Below are 15,820 nucleotides of genomic sequence, written 5' to 3'. Positions count from 1 at the left end.
ATCCCACGGGCGACATCAGCAATGAGAAATCCAGTCCTTCACGTGCCCTGATCTCTTGAGTTAACATTTATGTTTTGGAAATATATTTCCTTTTATTTGGAAGCTGAAACAGCTCTGCTAATTAACAGAGCCTCACATAACAGAAAGGAAGAAACATGAAACAGGAACTAAGGTGACTTGAGTAGAGTTCATGATTAGGCTCTGTATTAAAAACTCAAAAGGAATAGAAAATGCAAACACAATATACTGTGAAATGCCAGTCCCCCAGGTTTCTGAGCCTTCATGATCATCTGGCCAAGGCCTCTGCCTTGGGTCTACCACCTTGACCACTGCTTTCCCCCAGGTGTTAGCCAGTGACTCAATGTGCCCCTCAAGCCAGGAGGGGATGCTCAACATTGAAAGAGCTCTCCTGACTTGTTTTTGGCAAACATCATCAACCCAGTCTTCGATCTGTTAATGTTTGACATGCTAACCCATCATTCAGTGAGGATGCCTTCTCTCCAGCCTTTGACTTTATCCCATCTTTGGAGTGCCTGGTCAAGGTTCTGTCTGGCCCCAGCTGCGGGCAGGGAATGAGCACCTGGAAGGGACAGAGCACAACCAAGTTCTTTTAGCGAGCATGTAATCTTTCCCACGTGGTACCAGAAAAGATGAACTTTGCTTTAAGGAGCCTGATATGCAAATATTCATAATTTCAGAAGAAAGAAAAGTAATGTGGAAGTGATTTTTTGGCACCTAACGCCTTACTGCAAGAACAAGATAAGCCTTCTTCAAAATAAAGATCTTAAAAACAGATGCCAATCAAACAAATCAACACCTAACAGCTCCAGCCAACGGTGCTTAATAAATAATTTCGAGATAGCTCACTGATAAACTCCCATAGAAGAAAGAACTGAAAGACTGGAATTTTAACAGAGAATGCTCTCTCGGCCTGGAGATTGAGCCAAACAAGGGAAGGACCAGGCAAGCACATAATGCACTCCCCGCCCCTCCACACACATGGATTTAGAATGAAGAAAGGTATTCTAGTTTACTCTGCCTGGAAGAGAACTTCAAGGCTGAGCTCAGGGAAAGCAGGGTTTATCTTTTATCTCTCTTCCCCAGGGCCTGCTAGGTAGTAAATTCTCAACAAACCAATGCATTTTTTAGAATTAATTTCTATTTTATGGCAATTTGAATGTTATTGTTGACTTTCTCAAACAATTCTTATCTTCCTGAAATGCAAATTGCATGTCACTCCCTTGCTTACAACTCTCCAAGGCCTCCTGAGAATAAAAACCGAAAGAAGGGTGACTACTCTGCAACGCCTGGCAGGACCAGGTCCTCCAATTCTTGCTACTTATTTCATCCAAAGGTATATTTAGTATCTTCACTATGAGTTTGGATTCACCTCCCAGCTCTTCCTGGGTGAGAATGCCATTTATCTGATATATGCCACTCTGGCTTCAGAGACCCAGAGATGGGACTCGTGACCTCTCACTTGTCCTCTACTGGCAACCAGAGCCATCTGTGCAAAATCCACATCTGATCACGTCACTCCAGCCTGAAATCCGCTAACATCTACCAGTCACCGAGGGCTGTCTTATCTAAGCTCATTCCTTAGCACCTGGTCCTACCTTCCCTGCGAGTCAAGTTCAAGTCCTGTTTCCCTCAGGGGCCTCACTCTCCTGCAGAGGCATCGTCAACTCTTTTGTCCCCTCTCCTGGGAATACTCTTCCCGCCCTGTCCCCTTCCTGTCACCTGGCTAACTTCTCCTCATTCTTCGGCACTTGCTTTGCTGTCCTGCCTCTGGAAGGTTGTTCCTGGCCTTGCTCTTGTCCTGTGGTGGAGGAGGTGTCTTGATACAAATCATCCCCAGCTAGATCATGGGCTTTGCAAGGACAGGGACAGTGTCCTTGCTGTTGTGCCCTAGAAATGAACAGACTTCTAGTCTATTCATGCCTGATGAGTATTTGAGTGAACAAACCACATGTTCAGACCCTCTAAGAGGCCAGCCCCATGCTGGTGCCTGCAGAACATGACATGTGGCATCTGTCCTGTTCCTTCGAGGACGCTGAGCCACATCTCTCACCTCAAATGACTAGATGCCAGTAGCACCAAGCTAAGCTGTGACAACCAAAAATGTCTCCAGACACTGCCAGACGTCCCCTGGGATGCACAGTCACCCTAGATGAGAACCCTTGGTGTCAAGAAGACCTGAAAGGGAAGGACAGTGTTCCTGCCCTCAGACCTTCCATCAGGCTTGCCTGGACCATGCAGCTGCTTCCATTCCATGCTCTGTATCTTTAATCTGCTCCATTTTTATTCCCAGTGTGTACAACCACCTGCTTGTGTTATATACTCACTAAAGTTCATTTATTGACAGAGTTCCATGTGGCAGAAACTTGGTGGTGGTCTGCTGCTCTCTCCCCACTACTTTGGAACGGTGGCTGGTATGAATTAAGCATCCCATTGAGGTCTGCTGAGTCAATCAATCTTGTAGTTGATCTGAATTGCGCTGGATGGGGCTGCCGGGTGTGTGCTGGCCGCGGCGTGCGCACATCCCTGCGGCAGTTCCGAGTCGCCTCTCCACGGGCGCTGCTACTTTCCCCTACGCTTCTCTTGGCTGGAAGAGAAGTCTCAGCTGGCAAAGATCAGGCTCCTACACACTCTCTTTCGTCTCCTGGAGTTTTGCTCGCAGACGCTCTCGACTTTAAATCTGTAATTAAGGTGGTCTGCTCCAGTCAAACATGAAGCAGGGCCCTGGCCAGAACTGAGGTCAGCAGCTCTCTACCCTCAGTGAGGACATAGGTCACATCTACACTCACCCACTTCACAGGACCCCGGGTTCCCACCTGCTCAAGGGGAACTCCGGCTCCATTACAGCATCATTCCAGTATTTCAAAAAATACTGGAAAATACTGGGAAATCCAAGGCTGACTTCACAAGTGCCCCCAATCAATGTCAGCATCTCCCCCCCTCATCCGGGCCACTCAAGGGAGTGTTGCCATGGTGATCCACCCCTTAATTACCCACCCTCCCATGCTGAGGTGCCGCAGGAATCTCTGGGCAGGGGGATGGCTCTCTTTAGAACTGTGTCATCCTTTGTCACTTGGCTTCACAGCCGTAGTGCTTGAACCTAGAATCTTACCCAGTCTTTTGCCATTGGTTTAATTAGCTTCTGGTCCTCACCTCCAATTTTGTATAGTAGTTCATGAAAGAAATAATTTCCATAATTTTCTGCCCTCTAACGTCAAAGTGTCAAACCCACGTTAAGGGGCCAGAGGAGGATAGTCTGTTTTTATCTTCTTTTGCTTCTTTCTCCTCCTAGTTCCTGTCCCCAACAAACTCCTTCCCTCCCCTACTCATTTTTACAAAATGAAAAAAAAAAAAAAAGAAAACCCTTAATGCCTATTGATGAATGCGAATAGATGGAGAGTGAGTGGTGGGAGCTGGAAGGAGTGTCTTGTCTGTGTTTGCAGGATCTAGCCCCAGAGAGGCTGCCACAGTGCCTGTTATGGAGGGAGAACAGAACAGCAGCAATCTTTTCTTCAGTGCGGAGAGTCAAAACCATTGGTCAATTATAGAGCTTCTTATTTATAAATTTAGCAGGTTAGATAAAATGGGTCCAAAGGCTCTTGCAGTCCTGATATTTTGTGGTTCTTCAGCATTTGGGAAAAAAAGAAGCTGCTAAATCATTTGAAAAGCAGCTACAATGAAAGAGCTTTGGTTGTAGTTAGATAATTAAAGCAGAAAAAAAAGAAGAGAAGAATTGATGACCACACACGTTTTCATTCCTTGACTGTCTGGCAGGTCCAGGCTGTGGGCCTGATGCCTCGGATGTGAGCCCAGCATCGGGAGGAGAAAGTTGAGGGAAGAATGTTGGGTTCTTCCATGATTCAAGTTCGACCTCTTCTGAGGAGTTTAAGCTAATGAAGTTTCGAAAAATACATTTCCATGGCCCTGAGTGAGCCAGCAGCTTTGCTTAGTGGACCAAATAAATAATCAGTCAGGAGCAACTCAGTGGTCTAATCCAGGTATATGGCTGCCACCGTGATGCTGTTTAACCTCTTTAGGCCTCAGTTGCACCAGGTGCACCTCACAGATAAGGTCAGGCTGCAAAATGAAGTGACTGGAAACAGAAAAGCCGAACGGGAGGGTCGGATGGAGATGCTCGGAGGTTCTGGTGTGGGGAGAGACTGCGACCAAACCCTGAATTATTTTTTTCTCAAGTGAGTCAGAAGACAATCCTTTTGTTTGTTTGTCAAATTGGGTCTCTCTGCATTTCCATTTTGTAAGTGCTTGTGTCCAAAGAGACAGCAGAGAGTAGTTCATTTCAGATATTTACTCAGAGTAAGGCAGTTGATGGAAAGGAAATCAGATCTTTGATTCTCTGCTATTGTGTGTTAGAAACTCTTCCTTGTGTGATGTCATTTGATATTCACAACAAAGCTACCTGGTTGGTGTCATTAACCCCTGTCCTAATGATGAATAAACTGGAGTATAAATGAGTTATAGTAACTCAGAGAGTCTCAAACTTGGCTTCACAGTGGAAATACCTGAAGAGTTTTATAAATGTACGGATGTTTGGTCTCTTCCAACACACTCTGATTTAATTGGTTTGGAGTTTAGCTTGGGCATCAGGGGTATTAAAAACTCCCCAAGTGATTTTTTTTAAGTGCAGCAAAGTTTGAGAAGCACACATAACTTCCTCAGGGTCACAGATCTAATATGGCAGAAAGGCTGGTTCTACCAAGCCCAGGGCAGCAGTTCCTCTCATCAGGGATTATCTTTACCTGGACCGCCTCAAATCTCCTGAAGACATTTTCATCTCTGGCCCAAAAGGCTGGTTTCTGAGAAATGAGCAGACACTCTGTAACATGGTAGTTAGCCATCATCCAAAATTGAGACAGGAGAGAGTGAAGAAACTTGGGACAAATTTGCCCAGCTCTCAGGAGCCATTAATGAGATAAAAACAATGGCACATTTGAGGAGGATGGATTGGATTGAGAGGGCTTTCAGACGGCGTACCAGAGCACCTGGAGACATAAGTACCTTTCAGGCACCAATCTGTGACCCCAGCAGTGCTGTAATGGAATTGGTTCAAAGGCTAACTTCACTGGAGCAAATTAACGAAGCCAGCCAGTCGCCCTGATGTTAACACTTAGTGTAGTTAGACCTGAGGTTCTCAAGTGCCTTCGAGCATCAGAACCACTTGGAGGGCTTGTTAACACAGACTCTGGGGCCAGAGTTTCAGATCTAGCAGGTCTGAGGTTGGGCCTGAGAATTTGTATTTCTAACAAGTTCCCAAATGATGCTGCCGGCCTGGGAGCCACGCTTTGAAAACCACTCATTTAGATGATTTCATTCTACCGAGCAACACGTGGTGTGACTGACATTCAACAATTTAACTGCTGGCTGAAATGCCTAGCAACTGCTTCCACCTGCAAGGAGCTTCGTCTACAAAACTGGTACATGAGGTGATGGCTCCCAATTATGGACCACTCTGTAAGTGACTGTATCGAGCAGTACGCTCACACATGCCATGTACCAACTACAAAACCAATGGGAGACGGTCCTGCAATTCACCCTAATTTTTAGGAGGAGAAAACAGGTTGAGAAGTAAATAACTTGCCAAAAGTGGCACAGTGTTAGAGCAAATCATGAAATGGCCAAGAGTCACCCTTTCTTCCACCGTAAAAATGGCAATTTCATATGCAGCCTCTGATAGCAGAGGTGAGATTCTAACCTCAGTAGGTTCAACTCCAAAGCCTGAGCTTTTAACTCGAGTTTTCTGTCTCTTCCTGATTAGGGCTCTTTCCTGGGCCATGTGTCATATTGACTGATAGGACTGTAATGTTGAGCTAAGATCACAGTGAATCACACTGTCTAAGCGAGGACTGGTCACCTGCCCTCAGACAGCCATGCCTATCACTGCCTGCCTTTCACCTGGAGTAAAATTGTACTGATGACGTGGCTGATCCTGTAGGTGACAGCCCTGCCCCAGACCTCTTGCTAGCTCAGCTGGAGTCCTTGACATGATAGAGGTTCTTCCCTGTGGACATTCCACCATGAGACTTGGCAGTGGAAGTGAGAGACAGAGGCGGTGGCTCTGGTTTGGACACCAGAGGTTCCAGAAAGCGTGACATTAGTCACCCAGCATTTCTGGGCAGCCCAGGCAGATACAGTTGCTACAAGTCAGTTCTGAGATCACAGAAGCAGAGTGACAGGAGGAGGTGGTAGCCACGTGTGGTGACAATGGAGACAATGATGACTTGAGAACAGTGGTTCTCAGCTGGGGGCAATTTTGCCCCCATGGGCCAACTGGCAGTATCCTGAGAATTTCTGATTGTCAAGACTCGGATTGGGGGATACTATTAGCATCTAGTGGTTAGAGGCCAGATGTGCTTCTAAACACCCTGCAACGCACAGGCCAGCCCCCAAACAAAGCAGTATTCAGCCCTAGATGTCAACAGCGCTGAGGTTGGGAACCCTTGCTCTAGAATCGTATCATATACAGCTGAGTATTTTCTGTAGCACCGCTGTTTCTGGTTGGTGTGCATGTTGGGTCCTTTTGACAATCCTATAAGCTCCCCGTACCCTTTAATGAATCCTTTCTTTTTACATTAGTTAAGAAGATTTTGTTGAACACCACCAAGAATACCAACTAAAAAAGACAGCCACAGGGGAGGATGAAGAAAGAAGTAGCTTGTCCCCACAATTGAGGGCTGCAGGAGCAGCATTCCAAGTACAAATATTATCTGGGGCAGGGCAATTCTACCAAGGTAACAAGTGCATCATCCCTGTATAATATAATCATTGTTACAAACAGGTGAATCACCTCAGTAACTCTCCAGTCTGGGTAAACCTACATCTCTCAATTGCCTTACAACCACTAAGATTATGACACATGTATTTCCACATGACAGTAGCATTTTTTACCTTAATGCATTTTCTGCCAAATTGTCTTGGAGCAACATATGGGTAAGAATTGGGGCAAAGCCACATGAGTGAAAGGAAACACAGGAGCCAGGGTACCCTTTGTCTGTCAGGTATATTCTAATTTTACAGTAATACCCTTAACCACAAAGTCAAAAACTAATCCAAGACATTGGCTCAAAGAAGAGCAAGTTACACTCCAGAAAATGTGAACAAACTTTCAGAAGGAGACAATGATATCCTGCTCGTGGTCTGTGTCCAAGAACACAGGTGGTTCTACTTACCAGGTCCATAACTGAGAATGAAAACCATATTATGCTCACCTTTATCAAGGTTAAATGAGATCATCACTGAGATATTTAGCACAGAGCCTTGGCATGTCATAAATGTTCAATAAGTGTTAACGCCAACATTAAACAATAATATATCTTGGGAACCACTGGGGCCCTCTAACATGTCAGCGAAGGCAAGATAATAAGCCGATTTCACAGATTTTTGTATGCAGAACTCTAGAGAGTTCTTGGGTACTTAATAGGTGCTCAGTAAATGTTAGTTCTTTCCCTCTTTCCAAGCACGCCTGTCTTCTCCCAACCTACTCTGACATTCCCAATTCTTGGTGCATCACCCATTGTGCACAATGGGTCAGGGTGAAGGTCTCCTGCCTGCGACATGTGTCCACTACCATTGTCCTGCCTCCTGTTTTGCCACTCTCCCCCTGCTGGGCCCCACCCAAGCCCTCCCTGCCGGACCCCACCTGCCTATCAGACTCTGTCACCCTCTCTGCTCCTGTTCTCCCATATTGACAAATTTGCAGCCAGCAGATTATAGTCACAGTGTGAGGGAATCATTACCACCTGCTAATATTTTTATAGAATTTCATAAACTTGGTCATTCATGAATCATTTACAGTATTTTATTCCAATGAAGAGTTCACAAATCACTCAAATGCTGGCAAAATGCATAATAATGAGTAATATTTCAGAAGGCTTTGCATTAATATGTCAGCTTCCAATACTGCAAGAGCTAAATTATTTTGCCAGGTGCCACTTCAGGTCAAAACCAGAGGAAGCCGTTTTGGGGGCTTCAGGGAGTGTGGGCAGGTGGCAGTGGATTTGGGGAAAAGACAGTATTTAAGAAGAAATAGATTATCCAGGGAGTCTAATCCTTTTCCAATGAGTGTAATTCCTGGGAAAGAGGTCTAGGAATTTGCAGATTAGGTATCAGAGTCTAGTTGGAGGCAGAAGTGTTTCTTAGTAATTGAAATGGCCGGGCTTTTGGAGGTCGAAAGAAACAGACATAGATCCCACGCTAGCTGGGACACCCTGAAAAAATTATTTAACAGTTACTTAGTTATCTGTAAAATGGTGTTAACACCTACTTCTTAAGTCCCCTGTGTGAAATGGATTAAATAAGAGAATGTATATGAATTGTTTAGCACAATATCAGCCATGTAGAGTCCAATAAATGGTAGCTTGCCGATACCCATTCAGGGGTCAAAGGACAAATTTATCGTATTTCTTGTTGTGCAAATCCTGAGGCTCAGTTCACAAAGCTTTCTTGTTGGATTTGTGAAATGTTAACACCCTAGAACAGACTTGCCTGTGAATAGCATTACCTTTAAAATAAACAATAGCGGCACTGGAGCAATTATAATGTCAATCCATTCACCCATGTGCTGTCTGCTTTTTAAACTCACAAGACGGGAAACTGAAAATGGGTATCAGAGACCAAGGATTCTGCTCTTTGAGGAAGCAGGTTTGCTACCAACCACAGTGACCATTAGGGACACGATGGGTCTAACTGTACTGCCAAGACAGAAAATTCTTTCCAAACAGGTGCTCAAAATGAACCAGAATTGCAACTTCTTGAGCCCAAAGTATATTAAGAAGAGTGTAACTCAGTTCTCATAGGAGAACCAAACGCAGAGTAATAGAGAACTTCCCCAGCAAGGACGTGAAGAAAACGGGACAAAGACTGGACTGAAGAACGAAAGGCGGCAGCCGTGGAGGGCTGGGGCATGGCGTTAGAAACTGGGCCCTCGCGAAGCTGGTGAAGAGCGGCTCAGGCCTAGACATCGTTTGACCGTTGGGGCCCTGGTCCTCCTTCAAGACACTGCATTCCCACCAAGCACTAGCATCCTCTGCACTGGGCACGGACACACAATGAACACAGCCCAAGTTCCCAGCATATCACCTGGACACGGTGGTGAGGAATTCAAATCCGCTCATTTTGAAACAAAGCCTAGACAGTCAAATGAAAGCTCCACAAGGGCAGGGAACCTGGTGTATCTTGTTTGCCACTGTACACCTCACCCTGCAGCTGCTCAGTGTAGCATGAATGAGTTGATCCATCAATCAACATACTGTGGAGTGCATGATGAAACCACAAAACAAATTCAAGATTACTCAAGGAAGGTCCGTGCTTGAGAAGGGCAGGTTGGGCCCCAGCTCAATCCTTGGAGTTCTCCTTTTCTCCCTTGCTGTTCCCATCATTAATCCCTCACTCACATGGTAAGATTATCCCGGCCTTCCCTGTTCCTGGTACTGTTCTAAATGCCTGACATGTATTAACTCATTTAATCCATTACAATCCTATGAGGTCAGTGTTATCATTGTTCCCACTTCACAGATACCTCACTCAAGTTCCCACAGCAAGTCCTTAAAAGTCATGATTGTAATTCAGCCAGCCTAGCTACCTACAAACTTATGTTTCTAACTCCTATACACTACATGGCTTCACTTTAAGGAAAAACATGAGAAGTTTCATACCACAGATCAGGCTCTATTTTACCAGCTGATTAGCTATTACTAGTTAGCAAAAACTAGTAATTTCATCTTTTATAATCATTAAAGGTGCTAGTCTTAGCCTCATTTTATGGATCAGAATCACAAGATCAGAGAGGGTAAGTGAGTTGCCCAAGATCACACAGCTCAGTAAGCAGCAGCACTGAGACTTGAACGATTTTTTGACCCCAGAGTCATGGATCTTAGTCACTATTATCGCTTAGGCAATATTAAAAAATGACTTAAATAAAAAAAAATAGTGGGGTTTTCATTCAATCCTAGCCCCTGATGCCTTTGTGACAATTAGAAAGGGGCTGCCCTCTCCCAGTGGACACAGCCCCGAACTGCAGCTCAGCTTTTGGTGAGTAAACCATGGGCTGGGTCTAGCCCTTCTCATCCCTCAGCCACCCACTTTGTGTCATAAAATCCTGGCACAACCATAGATGACAGCCCTGCATTCAGCTGGTGAAGGCCAGAGAAAAGGGATATTTCATGATTCAAAAATTCTCCTTAAAGAAGTTTCCAGTTGTCATCTTTGGCAACATCAAAAGCAAGACAACTGACTGACCAAAGGCCACCTTCTCATCACTCCCTATCAGTTCATTTTTGAGTTCTTTTCCCTTCTCCAAGATGTCTTCCCCTCAGAGGACTTTCTCACTGTCCCTGGAGATGAAATTCCTCACCATCTAAGGAGAATGTTCACCCTGAGGTGGGCCCTGGTTTATGGAGTCCAGACATCTCTCTCTGAACATGGAAGGATTCCCAAAAAGGTGGCTTTAATTCTTAAACCACTTTTGGATCCTGCAAACATCACACGGGATCAATTAGCCATGCAAGCATCCAAACTCTTGCTTAGCTCTTACAATAGCTCCTAGGGGGTTGGAGTCACCCAAAAAAGGCATCTTCCAGCCTCTCACGCACCTTCTTACTCCTTTTCCAGTTTCTTTGATTCATGCCAGTCCTATTTCCAGGCTACAGAACACTCCCAAGAAGACTGCTGCTCCTTTATTCTTTTTCCTGTAGGCCTTCAATCCCCCAGGGACTTCCAGAGCTCCAGATTCCTCCAGGAATCTCTCTCTGATACTTAAAAGAAGGGCAGCAAATGCTACGATGGTTCTTATCAGGATAGGAAGGAGAAACACAAGTCTATGGTAGATGTCAGTCTTCTCACAGTTGAAGGTAGGAAACTGAAGTTAAAAACTTCTGGAGTTTAGCTAAAAATTTTAAATCATTTTCAGGAAAAAAAAAAACAAATAAGAGAGTCTGTGATTTATTGAATGCTTGCTGGGTTCTGGGCATTGTGCTGTGCATTTGCAAAAATAAATTTATTTCATTTTTTACAGTCCTTAGAGATGCTGGTACTGTCCTCACTTTGTGGACCAGAATCACAAGATTCTCAGAGAGGGCAAATGGGTCGCCCAAGATAAACGGTAAACGGCACAGTAAACGGCAGTGCGGAGACTTGAATGGCAATTTGCTAACCCCGGAGCTCTGAATCACTATGCTATGAAATCATGATATGCATCATATATTTAGTCCCTTGTGTTTGAAAATTAATGGCTATTCCCACAACAGGCAGGGAAAGAGAAGACGGCATCTACCCAGAGTAACGTGTGGGCTTTTCCTGCAGCAGCTGGACACTGCCAGGTCACCTCTGGTCACTGTCAAGTTCAGCTGGACCTGAGAATTTCAGAGGGTGCCAACATTCAGTTTCTACAACAACCAGACTCTCCCGCTGGGTGTTGGCGGAGGACATCCTGGTCACCCTTTGGCATTCTCTGACAGCTGGGACCTCTTGCAGATGCTCACAGCATCTGCCTTTTGGCAAAGCTTCTGAAAGGGAGGGTCTCCCAGGACCTGGTACCTTTGAACACATTGCTCAGCATGAGACTGGATGTAGATTCCACCACGTTGCATCATGCAGCTGGCCTATGTTTGTCCAGCATTTTAATGCCTCTAACACCCTCTTCTGTCTTCTCCTCACTGGAAACTCACAGCTATCCACTTGGGTAGTAGGTGGGCAAGTGTTATCTGCATTACACGGATGGGATCCTGAGGACCAGCACTTACATGGTCTTGTCAAGGTCAATATCTCATGGTGACAGAGAAGGCTAGACCCAGGGTACCCATTTCAGTCAGAGCATTTGACTCTCCTATGCAATGTCCCTCCATCCTCCGTCTGCAGAAAAGCAAAAATACTTTTTTTTTTTTTAAGGGAGGAGGGAGCACTATTGTTGAAGTGGGACTGGGATGCTCAGACATGGTGTTTTGACCAAGAAAATCAGAGGTGCCAAGCCTGGTCTGAGAAACTGGTCAACACGCCTGGACCCTAATCAGAGTGATGCATACGTGGTGGGCGATGGTGATAGAAAGCAAACATTGTTGTCTGGGCCTCGTTCCCACAGCGCCTGCTCCCAGCTCAGCACATTGCATCCTGCAGGGGGCTTTTCCTGCAAACGGCTGGGAATTCTGTCTCATTCCTGGAAAAATGAGCTTACTGTCCCCAGAGGCTTGGGGCCATAACCCAGGCTGTGTGAAACAGACTCTTGGGGTCATGGTAGAGAGGGGACAGGACTGACCTGAAGCCGATAGGGAATTTAGTGCTCACCCCGATATCTGTGTGCAACTGCTTTGGTCTCTGAATCTTGAACGGGTGTCAACTTCTGTAACTACTCTTTTACAAATAACCTTTTTTTCCCCCACCATATAAAAGAACAAGTACATTGCAGAAAAATCAGAAAAAAAAAACAAAGAAAAATCAATAACACCAAACCCAACCATTAACACTTCGATTTTTCTTCCATTGTGCTTCCTCTCAAACATATATCCATCGTGATATGTGTAAATACTCCATCCGTAATGAGGACACCATATGTGTTGGTGTGTCTGTTTCCATCCAGTATCTTGAAAATCTCCCATATAACTAGAACTTCTTTGGAAATATTTTAAATGGTTGTGGGAAATTTCCTTCCAAAATTGTACCATACTTTAACCATTATATATTGCTGAATATTTAGCAACTGTTTCCATTCTAAGGACCACGTCATGCTGTAAAATCATTGTACAAACATCTAACTAAATTCCTCTCTATTTCCTTAGAATGGATTTCTAAAAGTAGAATGATTAGGACCAAGGGTTTAGACTTTTTACAGCTCTTCATTATCAAGCTGGTTTCTGGAAAACTAAAGCTAACATAAGGTTTCTGACCTCTTCTGAAAGTCCCCCTTCTTGCTTTTTAGTGCCCAAAGTCTCACGCAGACCAGAGGGGCTCCGATGATGAGATAGGGGCCCCCAGTGCTGCTCTGTCAGGGTTCAGCGCCACTCAGCTCCCACAGAGACCCACTTAAAGTCACACAGCCCCGGGTCTGATGAAGCACAGAAATAATGAGCTCAGTGTGAGGAAAGCAGTCTTTCAAATCCACATCCCTCTGTGCGGGTGGGCACTCGAGGGGTACTCACTTGATAAGTAGCGATCGTTTCTCTGTCCAAGTTCCGTGTCACGGAGACGCTACCCGTGTTCTCATTGATTCTGAAAATTCCTTTAGGCTCTTGATCCACTCCCTTACCAGTGAGCCGGAACTTGGATCCTTCCGGTCTGTCATTATCCACTACCTGGTTAGAGAAACAGAGCGACATTCAAGACTCTGGCTGGAAAACACAGAAAACGCATTCCAAACACACCTCAGTGACCAATCCACTAACCACAGGTGCCAACACAAAGGCACTGGATGAACTTAACTAAAGCGGCTTCACCAAAAATAGCACCATTGCCTAACACCTTTCATGCTAATATGCAAATCTTTGCCGCTTCCAGCTGGGAAGTTTATCAGCACTCGGGTGACATACAGAGAGGGATCTAGGAGGGAAACAACTTCATGAAATTCAAGGTTGGACATTTATATTATTTTTAACTCCCAGGGAACAGACTTTTTTCCTGCAAGCAAGACAAAATAGGCAATGGAAAACATTTATTCAACAGCTCTATACTGGGCAGACAGTAATTAAGGTTCTAGGTATTTAACGTATCCAGTCCTTAACAGCGCCACCCACCCCATTGCTTCTAGCAGGTGCCAGGCATGATGCTGAGAATGCATTTTACACACATGCTAAAAAAAACTCATAACAATGCTGAGGGCAGGGAACATTATTATTCATACTTTATGAATGAAATGAGACTCAGAAAGATTAAGCAAGCTTGTGGTCACAGTTAGTAAAGACACAAAGAGGAGATTCAGAACCCATCTTCCACCTCTCTAGAGGAACGCTATGCAACATCATTTCTGAATTTACTTTAAGGTAATTCCCTATAGGTGATCAGCCTTGATTTGTTTGACATTTGAAGAATAAATTCAAAAGGTAAAGATATAGGAAGATAGTTCCAAGCAGGGGAAACAGCACAGACAGGCAGCAAGCAGGCGAGAGAGCCTAGAAAATTCCAGAATGGTTTGAGTAGAGGTGAGGTTGAGAGGTAATAAGGAGCCAAATTATGTTTTGTTTTGTTTTGATGGCCTTTGAAAGTGTCCAACTAAAAAGAAAATTATTATTTTCACAGGTTAGTTCTCAAATTTTACCAAATATTCACATATACTTAATATCACTTTATCATCCTGCAAACATTAATTCAATTATAACAATCGAAAGGTCAACAACACAATAGAAATTCAAAGCATAGAGATAAAAGAAAGCTGACATTAGTCTGGCTGTAATCAGTTTACAAGTAAACAGGAATATAGTCAACCGAGCCTGGATGGTTTAGATGGCCAGGACCAGAAATGTGCCTTCTAGTGGAATCAGCAAGAGGTGTGTATTGTTTTGGGGTGGAGGGTGGGGAGAGGGTGGAATTTCTATGGCCACCAAGCCTGCAATTCTGATGCGTGCCACCAGGTGGCAGTGGTACCTAAGGCAGCCAGTTCCTCACAACAAGGTTCCTCTGCCAGGACCAGTGGAAGTAGGGTAAGAGCATGACACTGTTCCATATGGCAGTACAGTTTTTCCTGATTTCAAATACTCTTTATTAAAATACACTGAGAATATTGATGAGGCACCAGTTATCTCTGTTTGCATTTTTGAAATTAACAGAAAATATCTACAGCAAGACTAAAAATATGTGATATCTTCTGATGGAAAGAATTTTTAGTCATTGCTTGATTCAATTTAGTCCAATTGACATTATCCCCACTGCCTGGAAGCTCCATGAGGTCAACAGCCTCGGCATGTCGGGCTCACCGCTGGACCCCAGAGCCTGGCAAAGTGCCTGGCACGTGGCAGGAACCAAGGCCAGTATCTGTTTAATGAAGACCCCACTGTTTAGACAAACATATGCCCCAATCCTAGCTTGGCGGCTGATCAGTCCTGTGACCTTGAACAGGTCTTTGATTCTTTGCCTTTTTGGCTCTCGATTTCCTGGTCTATAAAATGAAGATAAAGGCACTTATTTCCCAGGGTTGCTGAGAGTTTGATGAGATAGTGTGTGCAAAGTACACTTCCTGCCACATAGAAGGGGCTCAACACATCATAGCTAACAATTACAAAGCTAAGAGTAATAATCATAACAAAACCATGCCATTGTTGTTAATGGGTAAGACTGACACCTTCAGGCATGAAAAACGTCTTGGCCATGATATAAAAAAATCCCTTTCTAAGGGAGCGCACTTCCTTTTTAAAAACCAAACTCACAAATGTCTCTGGTTTGAGGAAAGAAGTGCTCTGGAAACACTTGCCGTGGGAAGGGGCATCTGGTTCTTCTCTTTCACATTTACTTTGAAACCCTCCTCTTCCTCAGATTTTGGCCCAAATATGGATTAAAACCTCTTTCTTGCTCCCCTGCACACACCCAAGGGACAGGTCCTCTCCAAAGGCCACATTAACTGGAGGGAAATGAACATGGGAAACCTACAAGGACTGGGGGGCTGTCCTGCTTCCTCAGAATGGATTCTGACCCCATCTGTCTCCCAGACACAGCCCACTGGTGAGGACCTGTCAGAAGAAGCCTGCTGTGATCTGTTCTCCTTTGTTGACCCTTCCCTGCTCAGAAAGCATTGGGAGCACAGCACCCCAGACCTTCCGGAGGAAAGACAGTGGGATACAGGCCTGAAAGCTTTCTTGGGTGAACACTGTCA

General features: G+C 44.8%; 1 protein-coding gene across 3 annotated transcripts in view; it reads right to left on the bottom strand.

Moving 5' to 3' along the window:
* The window catches only part of CDH13 (cadherin 13), a 1,012,485-nt gene that overhangs the window by 431,871 nt on the left and 564,794 nt on the right, over positions 1-15,820 (bottom strand). For all 3 annotated transcript variants that reach the window (XM_072967811.1, XM_072967812.1, XM_006207526.4), the window contains exon 5: positions 13,161-13,313. In XM_072967811.1, coding sequence (XP_072823912.1) covers positions 13,161-13,313 — 153 coding nt within the window. The remainder of the gene's footprint in view (positions 1-13,160; positions 13,314-15,820) is intronic.

The sequence above is a fragment of the Vicugna pacos genome, chromosome 9 (genome assembly GCF_048564905.1).
Source record: "Vicugna pacos chromosome 9, VicPac4, whole genome shotgun sequence".
Classification (NCBI taxonomy): Eukaryota; Metazoa; Chordata; class Mammalia; order Artiodactyla; family Camelidae; genus Vicugna; species Vicugna pacos.
Note: the sequence above shows the minus strand (reverse complement) of the source record. Positions and strands in the feature narration are given on the sequence as shown.